The sequence below is a fragment of the Stegostoma tigrinum genome, chromosome 16 (genome assembly GCF_030684315.1).
Source record: "Stegostoma tigrinum isolate sSteTig4 chromosome 16, sSteTig4.hap1, whole genome shotgun sequence".
In the NCBI taxonomy this organism is placed as follows: Eukaryota; Metazoa; Chordata; class Chondrichthyes; order Orectolobiformes; family Stegostomatidae; genus Stegostoma; species Stegostoma tigrinum.
The window spans coordinates 38,020,291-38,041,743 of record NC_081369.1 but is presented as its reverse complement, the minus strand read 5'-3'; the positions used below and the strand labels follow the sequence as shown (position 1 = coordinate 38,041,743).

Here is a 21,453-nt window from a genome sequence, read left to right as displayed (position 1 = left end):
GTTAGGAGTCTTAAATTGTCAAAGCATTAATAACAATCTCGACATCTGGATAAAAATGCTCAATGACGCACATGGAAATCCACATAACACAATTTTTCAGGAGCTAATGCAAGGATTACATATTAAAGTGAACAAGTAACTATTTTTTCCCCCAGAAAAGAGCCTCTTATCAAGATTATCAAGTGATTACCATTTATTCAGTGCACATAACGATGGAGAAATTTATTTTTCTTATGACAGGAGTTCTGATAAAAACCATTACGAATTAGAGGTATAAAAGGCAATATGACTCGAGGGAGAGAAATTGATCAACTTACAGCAATTTCACCAGTATTATGCTGTTTGAAATGTATCGGTGATATCAGTTCGACTTTCACTAATGGCACTAATATCTGGTTTTGCCTTGAGAATAACACCTGTAATTTTTCCCAAGGTACTTTAGAAGTACTTTTAAAAACAATTCACTGGAACTCATATTAACTTGCTTTAGGTTATGAAATACTCCCACATATTTGCAGACTCCCTAAAAGCTAACATCTTTAGGCAAGAGAACGGATTTTTTTCCTCTCTTCAATATCAACTACCTCACCAACTAAATATTTATAGATAATAAAATGTGAGGCTGGATGAACACAGCAGGCCAAGCAGCATCTCAGGAGCACAAAAGCTGACGTTTCGGGCCTAGACCCTTCATCAGAGAGGGGGATGGGGGGAGGGAACTGGAATAAATAGGGAGAGAGGGGGAGGCGGACCGAACATGGAGAGTAAAGAAGATAGGTGGAGAGGGTGTAGGTGGGGAGGTAGGGAGGGGATCGGTCAGTCCAGGGAAGACGGACAGGTCAAGGAGGTGGGATGAGGTTAGTAGGTAGCGGGGGGTGCGGCTTGGGGTGGGAGGAAGGGATGGGTGAGAGGAAGAACCGGTTAGGGAGGCAGAGACAGGTTGGACTGGTTTTGGGATGCAGTGGGTGGGGGGGGGGGAAGAGCTGGACTGGTTGTGTGGTGCAGTGGGGGGAGGGGATGAACTGGGCTGGTTTAGGGATGCAGTAGGGGAAGGGGAGATTTTGAAACTGGTGAAGTCCACATTGATACCATATGGCTGCAGGGTTCCCAGGCGGAATATGAGTTGCTGTTCCTGCAACCTTCGGGTGGCATCATTGTGGCAGTGCAGGAGGCCCATGATGGGCATGTCATCAAGAGAATGGGAGGGGGAGTGGAAATGGTTTGCGACTGGGAGGTGCAGTTGTTTGTTGCGAACTGAGCGGAGGTGTTCTGCAAAGCGGTCCCCAAGCCTCCGCTTGGTTTCCCCAATGTAGAGGAAGCCGCACCGGGTACAGTGGATGCAGTATACCACATTGGCAGATGTGCAGGTGAACCTCTGCTTAATGTGGAATGCAGCCTGCAGCCATATGGTATCAATGTGGACTTCACCAGTTTCGAAATCTCCCCTTCCCCTACTGCATCCCTAAACCAGCCCAGTTCATCCCCTCCCCCCACTGCACCACACAACCAGCCCAGCTCTTCCCCCCCACCCACTGCATCCCAAAACCAGTCCAACCTGTCTCTGCCTCCCTAACCGGTTCTTCCTCTCACCCATCCCTTCCTCCCACCCCAAGCCGCACCCCCCGCTACCTACTAACCTCATCCCACCTCCTTGACCTGTCCGTCTTCCCTGGACTGACCGATCCCCTCCCTACCTATCTTCTTTACTCTCCATCTTCGGTCCGCCTCCCCCTCTCTCCCTATTTATTCCAGTTCCCTCCCCCCATCCCCCTCTCTGATGAAGGGTCTAGGCCCGAAACGTCAGCTTTTGTGCTCCTGAGATGCTGCTTGGCCTGCTGTGTTCATCCAGCCTCACATTTTATTATCTTGGAATCTCCAGCATCTGCAGTTCCCATTATCTCTAAATATTTATAGAGCTGCCTTCAAAAAAGTATTTATAGATGCTGCATCAATCACTATTCCTTGAAAGACAATCCATATATTAAATGAACCTGCAGCGTAAAAATAATTCTAACTTTCCCATTTTCTTTTGGTCACAATCAGATTTGTGGGTGGTGGAATAAGAGACAATCAAGAGTTTCAAAAGAAAGCCAGGTGAGCATTGAGGAAAATACATTTATAGATTACAGGGGTAGAGCACAGGAGAATGGTACTGATAGAGCTCTTTCTTGCAATCCATCTTAACTTCACATAGTTTCCAATCCTGTTTCCAGATCTTATTTTAAAAATCAGCCTGTTTAGCCAATCCACGACACCTCTGGAAACAGAGACTTGAATCCAGTTGTCTGGCATTTAAGATAATAAAGTGTGGAGCTGGATGAACACAGCAGGCCAAGCAGCATCTCAGGAGCACAAAAGCTGACGTTTTGGGCCTAGACCCTTCAGAGATGGGGATGGGGTGAGGGTTCTGGAATAAATAGGGAGAGAGGGGGAGGCGGACCGTAGATGGAGAGAAAAGAAGATAGGTGGAGAGGAGAGTATAGGTGGGGAGGTAGGGAGGGGATAGGTCAGTCCAGGGAAGATGGACAGGTCAAGGAGGTGGGATGAGGTTAGTAGGTAGGAAATGGGAGGTGCGGCTTGGGGTGGGAGGAAGGGATGGGTGAGAGGAAGAACAGGTTAGGGAGGCAGAGACAAGCTGGGTTGGGTTTGGGATGCAGTGGGGGGAGGGGAAGAGCTGGGCTGGATGTGTGGTGCAGTGAGGGGGGAGGGGAAGAAGTGGGCTGGTTTTGGGATGCAGTGGGGGAAGGGGAGATTTTGAAGCTGGTGAAGTCCACGTTGATACCATTGGGCTTTAAGGGTTCCCAAGCGGAATATGAGTTGCTGTTCCTGTAACCTTCGGGTGGCATCATTGTGGCACTGCAGGAGGCCCATGATGGACATGTCATCTAAAGAATGGAAGGGGGAGTGGAAATGATTTGCGACTGGGGGGTGCAGTTGTTTATTGCGAACCGAGCGGAGGTGTTCTGCAAAGCGGTCCCCAAGCCTCCGCTTGGTTTCCCCAATGTACAGGTAGCCACACCGGGTACAGTGGATGCAGTATACCACATTGGCAGATGTGCAGGTGAACCTCTGCTTAATATGGAAAGTCATCTTGGGGCCTGGGATAGGGGTGAGGGAGGAGGTGTGGGGGCAAGTGTAGCACTTCCTGCGGTTGCAGTGGAAGGTGCCAGGTGTGGTGGGGTTGGAGGGCAGTGTGGAGTGAACAAGCGAGTCACGGAGAGAGTGGTCTCTCCGGAAAGCAGACGGTGGGGATGGAAAAATGTCTTGGGTGGTGGGGTCGGATTGTAGATTGCGGAAGTGTCGGAGGATGATGCATTGTATCCGGAGGTTGGTGGGGTGGTGTGTGAGAACGAGGGGGATCCTCTTTGGGCGGTTGTGGCAGGGGCGGGGTGTGAGGGATGTGTTGCGGGAAATGCGGGAGATGCGGTCAAGGGCGTTCTCGACCACTGTGGGGGGAAGTCCTTGAAGAACTTGGACATCTCGGATGTGCGGGAGTGGAATGCCTCATCGTGGGAGCAGATGCGGCGGAGGCGGAGGAATTGGGAATAGGGGATGGAATTTTTGCAGGAGGGTGGGTGGGAGGAGGTGTATTCTAGGTAGCTGTGGGAGTCGGTGGGCTTGAAATGGACATCCGTTACAAGCTGGTTGCCTGAGATGGAGACTGAGAGGTCCAGGAAGGTGAGGGATGTGTTGGAGATGGCCCAGGTGATCTGAAGGTTGGGGTGGAAGGTGTTGGTGAAATGGATGAACTGTTCGAGCTTCTCTGGGGAGCAAGAGGTGGCGCTGATACAGTCATGAATGTAACGGAGGAAGAGGTGAGGTTTGGGGCCTGTCTAGGTGCGGAAGAGGGACTGTTCCACGTAACCTACAAAGAGGCAGGCATAGCTGGGGCCCATGCGGGTGCCCCTTTGTCTGTAGGAAGTGGGAGGAATCAAAAGAGAAGTTGTTGAGGGTGAGGACGAGTTCGGCTAGGCGGATGAGGGTGTCGGTGGAGGGGGACTGGTCAGGCCTGCGGGACAGGAAGAAGCAGAGGGCCTTGAGGCCATCTGCATGAGGAATACAGGTGTATTGGGACTGGACGTCCATGGTGAAAATGAGGTGTTGGGGGCCAGGGAATTGGAAGTTCTGGAGGAGGTGGAGGGTGTGGGTGGTGTCACGGATGTAGGTAGGGAGTTCCTGGACCAAAGGGGAAAAAATGGAGTCCAGATAGGCATTTAGGTAGTGATACTATGAGCCCTCGGTTTGGGGGAGCTCAGACGCTAAGAATCCTGCAGTGACAAACTCAGCTCTTGACTCCCCAAAGCCTGTCCACTGCCTAGAAGGCTCATGTCATGTGTGATGGAATAGTCCTCAATTATCTGGATGAATGCAGCTCCAACAACAGGCAAGAGGTTTGACACCGTCCAGAACAAAGCAGCCTCCTTAGCACATTGATTACCATCCACTCCCTCCACCACCTACGCTCTGTAGCAGCAGCGTGTACTATCTATAACATGCGTTGCAAAAATTCAAAGATTCTAAGCAGGCCCTTCCAAAACCATAACCCACTATCATCTGGAAAGACAAAGGGAGCAGATACATGGAACACTACCACCTACAAGCTGTCCAAGTTAGTCACCATCCTGCCTTGGAAATATATCATTGTACCTTCAGTGACACCAGGTCAAAATCCTGAAATTCCCTCCTGAACTGTATTGTAGGTTGACCTACTTGGACTGCATTGGTTCATGAAGGCAGCTCACCACCACACTCCCAAGGGCAATAAATGCTAGCTCAGCCATGTCCCATGAGTGGATTAGAAAACGTCTCGAAAGTGAGCCAGCAGGAGATCAGACAAATGGCCTCCTTCTATGCACAATGGGCTATGTCTTTCATCCATCATTTCACTCTGTCAAAAATCTTGGTTTTGAATATCTCTTCCTATGAACTCTGTGCCTCTATTTATGAACTATGTACTCTTGCCTTTCTAAGCAGCTTTCTCAAGTGCTACCTTCAAAGATTTGTGTACATATATCATCAAGCCTCTCAGTTCTTGGTTCCCAGTTAAAACTGCATTGTTGAGTCAATACTACAGTGCTTCACATTTCCTAGCAATATGAAGTCATTTACACTCACTTGCATTAAAGTTTATCTGCCATGAGTCTACCCAGTTCATCAGTATATTAGCATCCTGCTTATCATTTGTTACTTTTCCTAGTAACCTGCAAACTTGAAATTATATTCTGTACACCCAGGTCTTGGCCATGCCATTAACGTATTCAAAACAGCAGTTGTCCTAACAGCAACCCATTTGGAAATATCACTGCACACTATAGTCCGTTACCCTTCTGAAAAAACTGATCATCCAACATAACACTCTGCTTTTAACTCTCATCCAATTTTGTATTTACACAGCTACTGCCCATTAATTCAAAGGTGTTTGATAGATACACCGGTGAGGATACGGTCAAGTAGACTATTCCTTCATGTTGGCCCTCACCACTGACAAATTCCAATTGAGTGTTACTGTCCCTCAATACTCAAGTCAGCTCGGTCTGTAGTAGCACACCCAAGTTACTCTCCACCCTGGGTATTACAGAGGCTCCACTCAAAACTATATGTGCTCTTGTTATAGTCAATGCTTTCTCCATGTGATGTTTAACACATAAAACTTAACTTATTTAACAGTTGAGGGAGAGGAGGAAAGTGGATGGTAAGAAGTTAGAAGCTGCTTTGTCAATGTTTGGCCTGAAGCTAGAGACTTTGTGTGGTGCAAAGTCAATGCTAAGGAATTCAAACAGAAATGGTACTGTTCCCCTCAGGAACAAAGAGTCAAGGAATTTGTGAAATAGAGATAATTTTGAGAGCATAATTATGGCAGTCTGTCATTCCACATCCGTTATATACCTCTCTCAATTTCACAACCATTCTACAGATTTTGGTGAGGGTGGTTTTGGCAAAGTCATCTCGGTGATCCTTATATTTGAATTTGATGCCCAAAGCACAGTGTATCCTATTTAAATTTTCCTTTTTTTTAAAAATACATTGGCTTGAAACTATTGATTGGGCTGCCAGGTTATGTTAAGGGCAGTTAGCATTCAATCTTTAATTCCACAATGCAAGAATATATCAAGGTCAGAGCAAGTAAGAACAGGTTTCCTCAGCTAAATAACATAACTAACGTCAACACAATTTTTATAAATAACTTCCACTTGTCAGACATAACTTGCCTTTTGCCAATCTACAACTTGTCAAAATGTTCATCATCATTGAACAACAACTATGGCATTGAGTTACCGTAATGTTCATGTGACACCAGGCATTCACAAATTTATTAGACTAAAATCTTTTCCACACAAATTTAATGTTCAGATATGCTCTTCATAAACACTAAAATAAAACAAAGAACTGTGTGTGCAGGAGATCTGAAACAAAGGCAGAAATTGCTAGTGAAATTCAGGACTGGCAACATCTGTGGGGAGAAAACCGTAAACATTTTGCATCCACTGGCTGACTCTTCATCAGAATTCCTGAATAAGAGTCAGTGGACCCGAAACATTAACTCTGCTTTCTTCCCACAAATGCTACCAGACTTGCTAGGTTTTGTCAGCAATTTCTGTTTTTGCTCCTTATAAACATTATGGCTTTAAAAATCTGTTTGAATTATGTTAAAGCAGCCCTTATAGTGATTGGTAGCTTAATAATGGTTTAGAAATTTTAACATCCTTTTTGTTTAAAACTTCTTCAGTATCGGAAAGATATGATTACACTGGAAAGAATGCAGAGGAGATTCACCAGGATTTTACGTGCGATGAAAAGTCTCAGTTATGAGAGACATGATGGCTGGGTTTGTTTTCCTTGCAGCAGAGGTGGCTAAGAGGGAATCTGATTAAAGTACACAAAATTGTGAACCCAGACAGGGTAGATCACGGGAATTTTTTCCACATGGTGGGCCAAGACTAGAGGCTACAAGTTAGAGGTGAGGAGTAAGTGGTTTAGAGGAGATATCAGAAAAAGAAAATTCAGTGGGTGGTAGAAGTGTAGAGCTTGCTGCCTGAGGGGGTGGTGGAGGGAGGTACTCTCAGAAGATTTAAGCAGCATCTGGATGAGTACTTAAAATGCCAGGGCATTTAGGCTATGGGCCAAATGCAAGTAAATGGGACTAGTGTGGTTTGGTGGCTCTTGGTTGGTATAGGCAGTGTGGACTGAAGGGCCTGTTTCCATGCTGCATGTCTCTACAACTATAGATACTCCACAAGCAGTTAGTGATTTGGAGATGGAAACAGCAAAATGCTAGTAATGCAATTTCAGTTTAGAAACATCCAATTTTTACTGTGAACATGCAATATCATACAGATTTATATTTCCCTGAACGATTTCTGCTCAAAACATCAAATTATTTCACTGGCAATCCAAAAATGTTTGATGTTTCACAGTCACAGTTTGATAATCTACAAAATCAAGCATACAAAATCCATGTGAAAATGTACAATGAACAAGAAACATTGGCTAGCAAGAGAAAACACAGCTACCTTTTGTCAGCTATCTGCCACCATTAAATGTAGATAGTCAAGTTTCATTTGTGTCAACATATTGTACTATTAACAGCTTTGTCTCACTATATATTTATTAGCTTGTGTTTCATTTGTTTTTTGTTTATTGCTTCTTAACACAAACAAAACATATTATACACCGCAAACAAGTACACTTAATTCATTCATAGCATTCAAAATTTTATTTGGTTTAAAAAAAAGACAAAGACATTCATAATAAATAGATATTCTGGAAGGAAATGTGGAAAAAAGGGTTGTAGACATTTTGTGCAGGAGACCAGAGATGTTGAAGAGAAGAATCTCCAGCAAAGGGGGCAGGAGTTGAAAAATGCATTGGTTTACATTTGTAAACTATTATACTACATATTAGTATAGGATCACAAAATATGGCAGTATTTAGGTCGTTAAGCTGGAACTTCTACGATCCAAAGTCTAAACTGTAAAAAAAAAGATGAAATCGATAACAGTAGCATCAAATTACCTTCACTATAAAAAGGACTTGATGTATCACAGTCCACTGATTCATCGTGGACTGAAGCAGCTGCTTCTCTTTCAGACATATTGTTGTCATCAGTTAGATTCTCCTCACCTTCCTCCATTTCATCGACGGAACCTTTAAACAAAAGAAATTCCTTTAATAAATCAAAGAAAAACTCAAAGTAGCATGTGAGAGATTTCCTTGACTCAAAATCAAGTTTTTTCAGCTAACATATTGATCATGACTACTGGAAATCCAAATAAATCAACTTGAGGCTATTTTCACAAAAAATATTACTTGCACAAAAGTTTTGTCAGCATCTGATCATCGAAATGACAACACAGAATGAAGTCACTGTGTGCCTGCATTGGTGCTTATGCTAACTTCTCAACTGAACATATCTATGAGCAGATTATGTAAATTTTACTAGTCGGAGAACAACATACATAAATTTTTGAACATCAGGAATAAGGTTATAAAACAGAGTGAATACTTACGAACATTAGGTGCTATTTGTTTCATATAGTCATGCATTTCTTTATTAAACAAGGTTATTTTTTTTTAAAAATCAAAGTTAAAACTCTAAATTTCCTTCTTCTGCACAGAATCTGGGGTGTAACATCTGGGAGAATTTAGATTTCAGTTAGGGTCATGCTTGCAAAACACAAGCCAGAAAAATCGACTCTTAGGTGTAATTCCATAATTCGCAACACTTGCTCAACAGTTTGTGTGTGCCGGTAGTTACACTAGCAATCACTTTAGTCAAGCACATAACTCAAGTTATTTACTCTTTTTAGAAATGATATACATTCATAAACGGGTAACCTCTGCTCTGTAAACAAGGGAATATGTTCATGCCTCACACAGTTTTTGAACTACTAGAGGGGTTGGGAGACCGTATAATTTCCTGATGTTTTCACATGACAATGTCTTCTTTAGAGTCAGTGTCAATCACTCAGCATCCCTTTCTTCTGCAGCATAAATTGTTGACATTATTTGAACTTTCTGGTGTTTTCCCCGATGAGTGTAAATAAAAGAAGTTTCAGCGACATTCTCTTTACAGAAATATGAGTTTTCATATTTTTGACCTATTTTTGGTTAAGCTTGATTTGAACATTCAAATTAAAAATATTGATCCATAATGGTTAACAGATACACACAGTCTCTGAAACAGCAAAAATGGAATTGCTCAACCTGGAGCTGAAGAGTTTCTTTTTGCCAAATAATCAAGAATGAATATAATCACAAAAAGAGGGTTACATTTGTCTTGTCAAACCCATGGTGCTTCACAAAAATAATTTAGCCAGGCTTATTTCCCAGACTTAGTTCCCTTTGCTGTAGCCCTGCACTGTTTTCTCTGCAGCAGCCTATCCAATTCCATTTTGTAAACCGTTAAAGTAGTTATTTAATTAAACAAAACAGATCATGATTTATTAGTCACAGAAATAGTCTTACCATTTTCAGAAGGGTGAAATGCTATATTTTGCTCAATAGCAAAGATACATAATTCAAAGGATGCAATACAAGTCAAGACAAATTTCAGTTGTTGTTATAATAACACAGATCATCAAAATATGCCAAGTTCACACCTGGAAACATTTGATAGAGGTTTTAAAACATCTCATTATTTAAAATGTGATTTGGTAGATCCATTTTGTAATCAACAACAGGGCTGCTGTGAGAGATAACGTGAAACACAATGTTTGTGGTTTCCTAATTAAATGACTTCTGTAACAGGTGTATTCCTGCCATCAAGGAAAAAAAGATGATTTAATGTTACTGTCAATTTCTTTAAGAATGGGAACGCACAACGAATATTTCCATGCTGTTTGACCAATGGGATCATCTTATTAAATGCTAACCCTGTTCTCATCTACATATGTGCACTTTCTAGTAAAAGGCATGGCTAACAATCAAGATCAGAAAATACAAATTGCTCCATCCTTACTTTCTTTGCCTGACAGGCACTCAAGGTAATTGCCACAACCCCGCTTAGACCCTGCTTGGGAGCAATTAACTCATGACTGGCAGATTGCCATTTTCCAAGTTCTTACGTTGAATGGCACAATTTCACATTAGGCATTTCTATTATTAGGACACAAGAACTGCAGGGTCATGAATTTTTAAATGTTAAGAAAATGCAACATTGTCATATATCCAAAGCTTCTCCACTATGACATTTTTGTTCTTTGGCTAAAAAGCTAATGGAAAGATTGCCCCCAGTGAGGAACAGAGAATCCTTGGCGAAATCCTCCAGTGTCCTCATGAAATATGCAATCTCTGGACAATTTATTCTATTAACAGGTTTCATATAATAGAAATTTTATTTCTTCTTAATATTAATATACCAGTTACACTGACATTTATTTATTTATTTTGGGTAGAATCAGCATGATTTCAAAGTCATATTCCTCTATCCATATACATAAGCTCATCTAAATTTCTGCTGCCAATATCCTAACTTATACAGTCCGCTCATCCATCACATTGCATTCACTGATGTATGCAGACTTCCAAATAAGCATCACGATTTTAAAACTCTCATCCTTCTTTTCAAATACCTCTGCTTACTTCACCCCCTGAAACTCCGCAACCTCTTCCTAATCTACAAGCCTCTGAGAAATTGGCAGTTGTCCAATTCTGGCATCTTGCATATCCCTGGTTTTAATTTGCTCCACCATTGCCAGTTAGGCTTTCAGCTACCTCGGTCCTGGAATTCTTTCCCCAAATTGCTATACCCCTTTTTCCTTCTTTTGGATACTGTTTAAAACCCACTGACAATAGACAATAGGTGCAGGAGTAGGCCATTTGGCCCTTTGAGCCAGCACCACCATTCATTATGATCATGGCTGATCATCCACAATCAGTGTCCTGCTGTGGTCAGTAGTTCTAATGTCCCTTTTTGTGGTCCAGATGTTGAAATATTCTAAATATCAAATACCCAATTGGCTTGCGGCTTGAAGTGATACAATGTTTTTACTTGATAAAGCTCTTGTGAAATTTCTTCTTGTCTTTTTTAAAGTAGTAAATTTTCCAAGAGAAATGCAAGTTGCTGTGTAGCTACAACTTAAGCAATTTGTTTTGAAAAACGTACTTTCTTTATATACTGAGAATGCAGTAAGAGACAAAGTATAAGATTTGTTAGCTACAAGTAGGTTCACACGATAACAAAATCAGCAAAGTCACAACCGACGGATACACATGCACCACATACAATTTGTTCTCGGGTCTTCACATATTGTTAAATCAATATAAATATGTGGTTAAATATAGGTTTGCATGGAACTGTACATTTCTACAATACTGCAGATTATGAACTGCTTCACTGGTTCAATGCCACTTGGAACAGTTAAAATGTTGCTGATTGTTGGGATTTACACGAATGTTCATCTATTTTGCCTTGCTGGTTGAGACTATTCACATTTTAAGTGGCAAATTATTTTTGTTTTTAGTAAGAAATGATATCAATTTCTCAAATAATGCCATATTGACCAAAAGGCAGAAAACAGTAAAAAATTAGAGCAGAAATCAAACTCACCAGCCGGTTATATTTCATAGCAAATTTTACTGAAGCCATTGCAAGATTTAGAAGTGAACTAAATTGCATTCCTTTGTCAGGTCAGTTATTTTATTTATTTGTCAGCTGTTTTGCACTTGTTGTTTATCCATGTATTGCTCCCTCAGATTTATTGGTTGACCATTAACTACAATTTAACAGCACTGGGAAAAACAAAAAACTTTTAGGGCAAGATGTTTACAGAAAATGCATGAACATACATAGAACAATGACAACCATGTTGCCATTCTAAGTTAATCCCATCTGTCTGCATATAGTTCACACCCTGCTATTCCCCACTTATTCATGTGTCCATCTAAATGCCTCTTAAAACACTATCATATCTGTTTCTACCACCTTCCCTGGCACTACCTACTGCCTGTGCAAAAAACTTGCCTTGCACAGCTCCTTTAAATTTCCCCTACTCACTTGAAACCTATGCCCCTAGCATTTGACATTTCCACCTGGGAAAAAGACTCCAACTATCCACGCCTCTCCTAACTTTATGTACTTCTATCAGGCTGTCCCTCAGCCTCCAACTCTCTAGCAAGAACGATACAAGTTTATCCAACCTCTCCTTATGGCTGATACACTCCAGTCCAGGCAGCATCCTGATGAATCTCTTCGCACCTTCTCCAAAGCCTCCACATCCTTTCTGAAGTGTGGGAACCAGAACTGCACACAAGACTCCAAATTTCTGAAGGGTCTAGGCCCGAAACGTCAGCCTTCCTGCTTCTCTGATGCTGCTTGACCTGCTGCTTTCATCCGGCTCTACACCTTATTATCTCAGACTCCAAATGTGGCCTGGCTCAAGTCTTATAAAGCTGCAAGATGACTTGTCAATGTTCACACTCAATGCTCAATGGATTTCAAAATAATTCCATATATAGACCCGCAGTTGCACTTCATTGAACAAAACACAGAAATACAAATAATTTACATAGAGTTAAGAGAAATACTCACATTCGAGAGGTGATTTATCGAAAATACCCAGAACATTAAATACATCAGTTTATTTTAGAACTTTAGATATTATAATTTAAGAGGTCTTCAGTCAAGTAAATGTGTAAGTCGTCATTTGTTTGGAGGCAGATAGGGAATATGTGTTCTTTTGAGATTGAGAACTCTGAAAGAGCAGGATTTCCTCTGACTGGTGAAGTAAAAAAGCTTTGCTTTAACTTGATTAAAATTAAAATGGAGATTAAATCTGAGGCACATAACCTCATTATAATAAAGAAATATTTACCTTTGTTCCACCTCCGTTAAAATCATAATGTTCAGGTTCAAAATTGATGAACGGTTCAGGTTTGATATCTCCATTTTCTTTTAATGTTTCACCCCACCCAAACCAAGCCATTTATTGGGCGGTGTACAATTGTTAAACTTACCCCTATCTACTCAGATCTAACTTCACTTCCGTTTTCCCTATATTCTTCCATGCCTGTTTAAAAATAACTAGTAGGAAAAAATACCTCTTAATATTAAATAAGATGGTGAAATCGTGCCTAAGATTTTTTTTCCCTGACGATGCTCATCTATGCTCTGGTAACTGATTCAACTAGGAAAAATAATCTTTCACTATCTTTATTTCTCTGTTACAGTAAAAGGGAAAAAAAATCAAGTTTTTGAGTTGATCATGAATAAAACTTCCAATAGGCAGCGAACCGCATCACCGCCCAGAAGCAGCAGTGTGTACATTGTTAAGATGTGCTGAAGCAAATTACCAAAACTCTTTCAACTGCACTTTCCAACTCTGCAACTTCCGCCAGTGGGAATGCCACTTCTTGAAAGTCAGAGGTCATCCTTACTACAAATAATATTACTGCTCATATACAGCTATTCGTCAAAATCCTGGGACTCCCTTTCTCACAGCAATATGGGTGATCTTATGGGCAATTTAAAATGGATTGTAGCAGTTCAAGAAAGAACCTCCTGTTCGAAACAATCAGCGATAGGTAATTATTGCTGGACTCATCAGCAAGGCTCACACCTCAACGAAAAACTGTTTCAAATGATTTTCAAAGGATGAAGGGATAAAGATTCTATCCTTTATTCTAGATTATATGGTATGGGTAAAAGAAACAGGAGGAATAATTATGAAAAAATAACAACAAATTTGACAGGTGAGTGGTGAGTAATGGTGCTTGTTGATTATTCTGAACGTATGCCATCTACAAGTCTGCCGATAGTGGTAGGACAGATATCCAGCAACAATGACTCAGGATAAAAAAAGGAGATATAGGGCTTCATGACAATGTGCAATGAGAACAACCTGCCCCTCAACATGGATGAAACTAAAGAACTGATCGTTAGCTTCAGAAAGAATGGAGGTGAACACACCGCCATCTACATCAACAAAGCTGAAGCTAAGAGACTGCAGCACATCAAGTTCCTAGGAGTAAAGATAACCAACAACCTATCCTGGGTTTCCCACGTAGATGCAGCAATCACGAAGGCACAAGAACATCTCTTCTTCCTCAGGTGGCTCAGGAAATTTGACGTGTCCATAAGGTCCCTCACCAACTTCTACAGATGCACCGCTGAAAGCAAAACTGTCTGGGTTCATAGAGGCCTGGTACGGCAACTGCTCTGCCCAGGACTGGAAGAAAATGACAGAAGATGGTGTGCACAGCCCAGACCATCACAGAAGCCAACCTATCAATGGATAACACAGTGTGAGGCTGGATGAACACAGCAGGCCCAGCAGCATCTCAGGAGCACAAAAGCTGACGTTTCGGGCCTAGACCCTTCATCAGAGGACCCCATCAATGGACTCTATTTACATTGCTTGTTGCCATGGAAAGGCTGCCAACAATCAAAGACCCATTGTACCTCGGTAATGCTCTCCTACAACCTCGTCCATCAGGCAGAGGAAACAGAAGCTTGAACCAGCAGGTTCAGGACCAGCTTCTTCCTAGCCATTAACTTCAAATAACACTGATCTTATTAATGCTGATCTTGCCTTGCACACACCCTGTGCGATATAACCTGTATGCCTCTATGATTCTTTTTCCACCCTATGATCTGTATGTCCTTGCTAACTATGATCTGCCTGTACCACTCAAACAAACCCTTTCACTGTACTTTAGGTATGCATGACAATAAATAAATCAAATCAAATATTTTAAGCTCATAGGCTCTGTACAGGCTTCTGAATGGTCGTTTTGTGTTTTTTTTTAAAGAGAACTGTTCCAGAACAGCATCCTGTATAGGCATATATATGTTGGAAAACAATTGCATGGCTCTTCAACCCCATTGAAGAACTTTCTACAACACAGACTCTAAACCAAAAACATAAATTTAGCATAGTGCATTCACTCAAGTGTAAAATCATATACTGAAAATAGCAGAAAGGAAGGTAAAGATCGAGGGAGACACAGCAAACGAAAGAGATGACAGCAGAAAGAAAACTGGTCACATTCGGGAGGCGAGAGTTCATGCTTTGATAACTAAATAATTTGATTTTTCATCAACAGCATTTTTGGCAGTAATTTAGATATCAGTCCACTAAAAATCTTACTTACCCTTGATAGAATAAACACCAGCATTTTCTGGTGTGTTCGATGGGTATTGTAGTATACAAGGAGAGCAATTTCAAGATCAAACATGGCTTTCAATGTACATTCTGATGTTGAAATACCAACGTTGTGGGAAAATTGGACATAACTTAGGCATTTGACCACACACATATAAACTTGTCAAGTTTCTGCACAATTTATTCCATAATTGCACATCAGGCACTGACAACACCATACTTTAATGTGAGTGTCAAGTACAGGTTTTCTTTGTGTTTCGCCACTCCTAGAAAGGGCAGGGGTCTTGATGCTGTGGATGCCCCTTGTTAGTATAAGCAACACCCAATAAGTTTCTTATAATATTCTCAATAACTTTCTTTCTAAACGATCATACATTGTAAGCCTGAAGGATACATTCAATCTTGGAACTAAGCCCACTACATTGTGGCATGGCAGTGAAAGTCATAATAATTGGGCTGGACCAGTGCCAATAAACTGGGAAAACTACAGGAACAACTTGCAAAGACAATGTTTCAGAACGTGCAGTAAACGGACTTCAGGAGAGGGAGGTCATGTTGTAGTGATAACGATATTGGATCCTAATAATCCAGAAGTCCAGACTGATGCCCTGGGGACAAAGATTCATATCTCATCATGGACATTGGTGGAATTTGAATTCAATAATAAAAAATCTGCAATTAAAAGCTAATTTTACTACTGATGACCAAGTGGAAACACATGGAGGTCAGCAAGGACAAAGGTAAATGAAAATGGGTCGTAGAGTAGGACAGGATATGCACAACAGTTATTAATCAGCACATTTAAAGATATGCACGAGGAAACAGGTCAAAGGAATGTTGGAACCATCAGGTCTGGAGATGGAGGCATAAATGAGAGAATGAGTTCATGTAGACCAAGAGGAATGGTAGCAGAGGTCAAGTAGACATTCTTCATCTTGAAAAAGTGTGAAGACAGTACAACTTCATAGTCCTATTCAATCTTAAGGTAGGATTATCTGTATCCTCACATCATAAAGGCTACCTACCTCCATCTTTAAATCCACAACTGCACCAATAACTCACCACTTCCCTCTAGCATACTCCACTTAGAGTGGTGTCAGACTACTTGTTCAAGTTCCAGGCTTGGATGAGATGCAACTTCCTTAAGCTAAAAACTGAAAAGACCAAAGCTACTCACTTCACCCAAAGACTAGAAAGCCAGCATTCATGTAGTACTGACCCACATATAACGTGGACGTTGTTGTAAATGGACAGCGCATTCAGGAAAGGGGATACTTAAAATAACTTCAGACACAGTGGTGCTCTGTTGGGAAGTTGAAACATTGATGGATAAATGCTGGCTTTGATTTATTAGGTGAGAATACAAGAAAATACAGACAGTTCTGCAACCTGGATAACAAAGGAAAGAAGGTGTAACTAACCACACCAAAGACTGCAAGGTGGTTACAAAATGCAAGGAGGATGAGCACAATTAATGTCAGACAACATGGCCCAGGATTTGTAAGGGCTATAATGGTGTTGGGCTATGTTTAGTTGGTTCTAAATTTGAGGTGAATAGTGATAGGCTGGTATAACTTATTTGGCACAAAAGCAAGCAGAGGAGCTGTTAATATACAAAATAAAAACAGAAAATACTCAAAATATTTAGCTGGACAAGCGTCATTTACAGAGATATTTAGATTATCAGGTACAGACCTTGTTTGGTTCTGAGTGCTTTTTACTTATGGCTCATGATTTTATGGTTGGAAATTTAACCATGAAATTTCAAGTATGATTATAAACTACAGTAGAACTTATTGAAGCAAGGAGGTTTGGAACTTACAGCACCCTTCATGACCATGAAGTGTCAAAGCACATTACAACCAAAAGAATGCTTTTTGAAATGCAGTCACTGTCATGTAGAAAACATGGCAGCTGATCAGTGCTCAGCAAATCAACGATAAGCATCATCACTAAAACAGCATGTCTGATTAAGTGGTCTTACAGGGCCCGAGGGCGAATGAGCTTCTGACAGGCCAATCTTCCTGCAGTCCTGCACACAGTGTGGAGCGGGAGGAGCACAGCAGGCCAGGCAGAAAAGGAAAGTTGATGTTTCGGGACCATTGTTGAAGAAGGGTCCCAACCCGAAATGTCAGCTTTCCTGCTCCTCTGATGCTGCCTGACTCGCTGTGCTCCTCTGGCTCCACATTGTTATCTCAAACTCCAACGTCGGCAGTTCTTACTATCTCTGGCCTTACTTTCATGCTCAGTTCCCGGTATGGGCCTGTACATGTTTAAGTCCAAGTTCATTTTATTTCAGCATTTAAACTAACTTTAAAAATTGTCACAAACTGTCAAAATGGTGAAAACAGGCATTAGTCATTTAAACACAAATAGAAGCAATGTTTTGAAGCATCATCATATTGGACTCAAAACATGAACTTTGTTTCTCTCTTCACAGATACTGCCAGGCCTGCTCAGCTTCTCCAGCATATTGTGAATTAATAAAAATAATGTTAAACGGAATTCAGAACTAGATGTCTAATATGAGTGAGAAGTGAGAATAACCAGTATGGATGCAATCTTGTCTTACAAAATGAATAAAAGGAATGCAAATTCATATTTTGTGAACATTATCAATACATTCATAGGAAACTGTTGGTGATGTTGTTTTAATAGATTTTCCTTCATATCAGTGTCAATGCTGTACAAATTGTACTTCTACTTCAGTAAAATCAAACAGAACATGTCCTGGAGTCCAGCCTCACTGCCTGAAATGTTCACAGGACAGGACTGGTTTACTCTGTACTGGTATTAGAATACATTGTTTACCCTGGGCATCCTATAACATATGATATTATAAAAGTCCAAAGCAGCTTTAAAAAGGTAACTATCCTAAAGAATTGCGCTAGGACTGGTAGATATTGTTTGCAAATATTGGGTGCCCTATTTAAGATGTCGAGACTTCTTTTCCCCTGAATTTTGAGTGTCATGGGAATTCTCTTCATAAAGAGCAGTAGAGCAAGGGGACTGAATTTTAAGGCAAAGGTGGATGGGGATTCTCAGTTAACAAGGGAGCAGGAGGAAAAGTGTGGAGTTGGGCCCATGATCTGATCAGGCCTGACTGCAACAAATGGTAGGAGCATTCTCAAGGGGCCAAATAGGGTACATCTGTTCCTAATATGCTGTGTTTATATGCATGAAATACAATGACTAATACTGATCTTCAGCCAAAGCGGAAGTTGACAGCATCTGACAAAATGGCAAAACAGGCAGGTTGAAACAGCTTGAGCTGAGAAAATGATAACCTGCTCAAGGAATTGGAAGGGAGTGTGGCTGGAAAGGATTACTAATTTTCAAGAACACAACAGGTTGAAAGTGGGCTTTTTGGATAAAGGGTAAGATGAAAGTGAAGGGGACAGCATGTTATTTAGTCTGCACAGCGGACTAGAAAGTAAGCTGTGGATCTTTAGTTTTGCGAGAAAGAGTCAAGAGAATAGAGGCTCAAGAACAGGATGCAATCGAGAGAGAGAGATGAAAGGAAAATAGGGGTGAAACTACGGGAGGATGCAGGTTCAGCACAAGTGGTGGGGGAACCATTGGGCCATGAGATTTAGGAGCAGCATTACACCATTCAGCCCATTGAGTCTGCTCCACCATTCAATGATATGTTTCACAACCCCATTCTCATGTTTCTACCAATAACGTTTAGTCCCCTTACTAATCAAGAACCTATTTATATCAGTCTTAAATATACTCACAGCCTTCAATGACAATAAGTTCCACAGATTCAACAACCTCTGCTAAAACAATTTTCCTTCTCGTCTCAATTCTAAAGGGTTGTGCCTTAACTCTGAGGCTCGGGTCCTAGTTTGTCCTACAAGTGGAAACATTTACTCCACATCCACTTTATCCAGGTATCTCTGTATTCTGTACGTTTCAATGAGATCCCCCCCGCCCTTCCTTCTAAACTCCAGAGTCCTCAACCACTCCCCATATGGCAAGCCCTTCGTCTCCAGGATAATTCTTGTAAAGCTTCTCTGGACCCCATCCAAAACCAGCACATCTTTCCTTACATGAGACCCAAAACTGCCAGCAATATTCTAAATTCAGTCTGGTCAGAACCTTGTAAGTGCTCAGCGGTACATGCCTGCTCTTGTATTCGAATTCTCTCAAAATACATACTAGTATAGCATTTATTTTCCATCTGTCAACTGAATATGCATATTAACCTTAAGATAATTAGGCAATAAGACTCTAAAGGTCCTTCTTTTCAGAAGTCTTTCCCCATTTAGAAAATAAATCGAAGTCTCCATTCTTCCTAACAAAAAGTGAATAATTTCACACTTTGCAAAATTGCATTCTGTCACTTCTTTGCCCACTGTCCAAATCCTTTTGTGTCCACCCATTTCCTCAATACTACCTCTCCCTCTATCTTTGTGTGATTTTCAAACTTAGCAACAATGCCCTCAGTTCTTTTGCCCAGATCGTTAATTTATAACATCAACAGTTGTGGTTCCAACACTGAACCATGCAGAACTCCACTCATCACTAGATGCCATCTGCTAGAAAACCAATCCTTTATCCATGCCAATATCTTGCACTTAACACCACTGGCTCTTAGCTTATTTAGCAGCCTTGTCGGTGGCACTTTATAGAAGGCATACTAGAAATCCAAGTAGTCACATCCACTGGCTCTCCTTTGTCTAACTTGTTCATTACACTCTCAAAAGAATTCTAACAGATTTTTCAGGCATAACCTCCCACTAGAGCAGCCCCATTTTACCATGTACTTCCAATACCCCACAATCTCATCCTTAATAACAGACTCTAAATTTTTACCAATGACCAAGGTCAGGCTAACTGGCCAATAAATTTCCATCTTCTTCCTGCCTCCCTTCTTAAACAAAGGTGTTACATGAGCTATTTTAAAGTTCTCCAGGATCCACCTGACTCCAGCAATTTCTCAAAGATCGTCATCAATGCCTCCACAATCTTTTCAGCTGTCTCCTTCAGGACTCTGGGTGATTTATCCACCTTCAGACCTGCAAGCTTCCCCAAGCTTACTCTACTTTGTAGTGGCCACTACACTCACCTCTACTCCCTGACTCTCTTGAAATTCTGGTCTTTGGAAGAACTTTATTTGGTGGGCAAGAGAAAGCTGGGATTTGAGGAGGGCTGCTGAGTAGACAAAAGTATCCCTCACATGTTATTGAAGGGTCAGGTGCAGACAGCATGAAAAAGAATTTAAAGAGCCAACAATGGACAAAACAAACCGAAGATTATCGTGCATTCAAGAAGCGCTTCGGAATACAGAGCATTTTTAGCCAAGATAAGTAGGGCCCAATAATGCTTTATGTGATCCTCCCAACTACAGTATTAATGCTTAAATGCATTCAAAACATATAGCAAGCGAAAACAGAAGCATATTTAAACTAAGTTATTTGAGAAATGAATTTCCACCTGCATTTTACTGAAACAACGTCCTATGAAAGCAATCTAATGTGCTTACATATTAGCAATTTCACCAAGCTTTTCAACAGTTCAAGGTGTGACCGATGACTTTACATTTCTTGGCAACTCATACTCCATTAGCCACCATTACTGAGTTAGTTATTCAAAAGGGTTTTGCTTTTGCTTTTGATATGCTTTTAGTGTAGTAGTGGTAATTCAATGCATTGGTAGTTACCTACGTTAAAGCAGTCATTTAATCATCATGGCATTCTCTCAAAATGCAACTGTATACAAACTTTTATGTTTACAAAAATATCAAAAACAAGATTCCTCATTCCTAACATCTGCAGTGTTGGGATAATCTTTTGTCAAGAAGTGAATAACTATTCATTCCTCCAGTTATGATGTAACAGGAAGGTGTTCATTGCATCTCTGAGGTGACGCCTATCAATTTGTTTTTACTTTTCATTTTCATGACAGATTACAAAGAATAATAACAAACATAATTGCACAAAACACAACATCAGTAAGATACTTCATTGTTCTTTTGTTTTATTCATTCATGGGATGAGGACGACACTGGCAAGGTCAGCATTTATTGCCCATCTCCAATTGCCCAGAGGGCAGTTAAGAGTCAGCCACATTGCTGTGGGTCTGGAGTCACATTTAGGCCAGACCAGGTAAAGATGGCAATTTTCCTCCATAAAAGGACATTAGCTGAGCCAGATGTGTTTTTTTCCATGAAGTTACAATGGTTCCATGCTCACCATTAAACTCTCAAATCCAGGATTTGTTACTGAACTCAAATTCCATCATTTGATGTGGCGGGATGCAAATCTGATCCCAGGAAAATTACCTGGGTCTTTGGATGAATAGTCCAGCAAAAAAAACCACCAGGTTAACATCTGAAATTAAAATT

At 41.0% G+C, this 21,453-nt stretch overlaps 1 protein-coding gene across 2 annotated transcripts in view; it reads right to left on the bottom strand.

Moving 5' to 3' along the window:
- Positions 1-21,453, bottom strand: part of LOC132210637 (zinc finger protein ZFPM1-like) — a 284,906-nt gene that overhangs the window by 214,470 nt on the left and 48,983 nt on the right. For both annotated transcript variants that reach the window (XM_059651716.1, XM_059651715.1), the window contains exon 2: positions 8,014-8,145. In XM_059651716.1, coding sequence (XP_059507699.1) covers positions 8,014-8,145 — 132 coding nt within the window. The remainder of the gene's footprint in view (positions 1-8,013; positions 8,146-21,453) is intronic.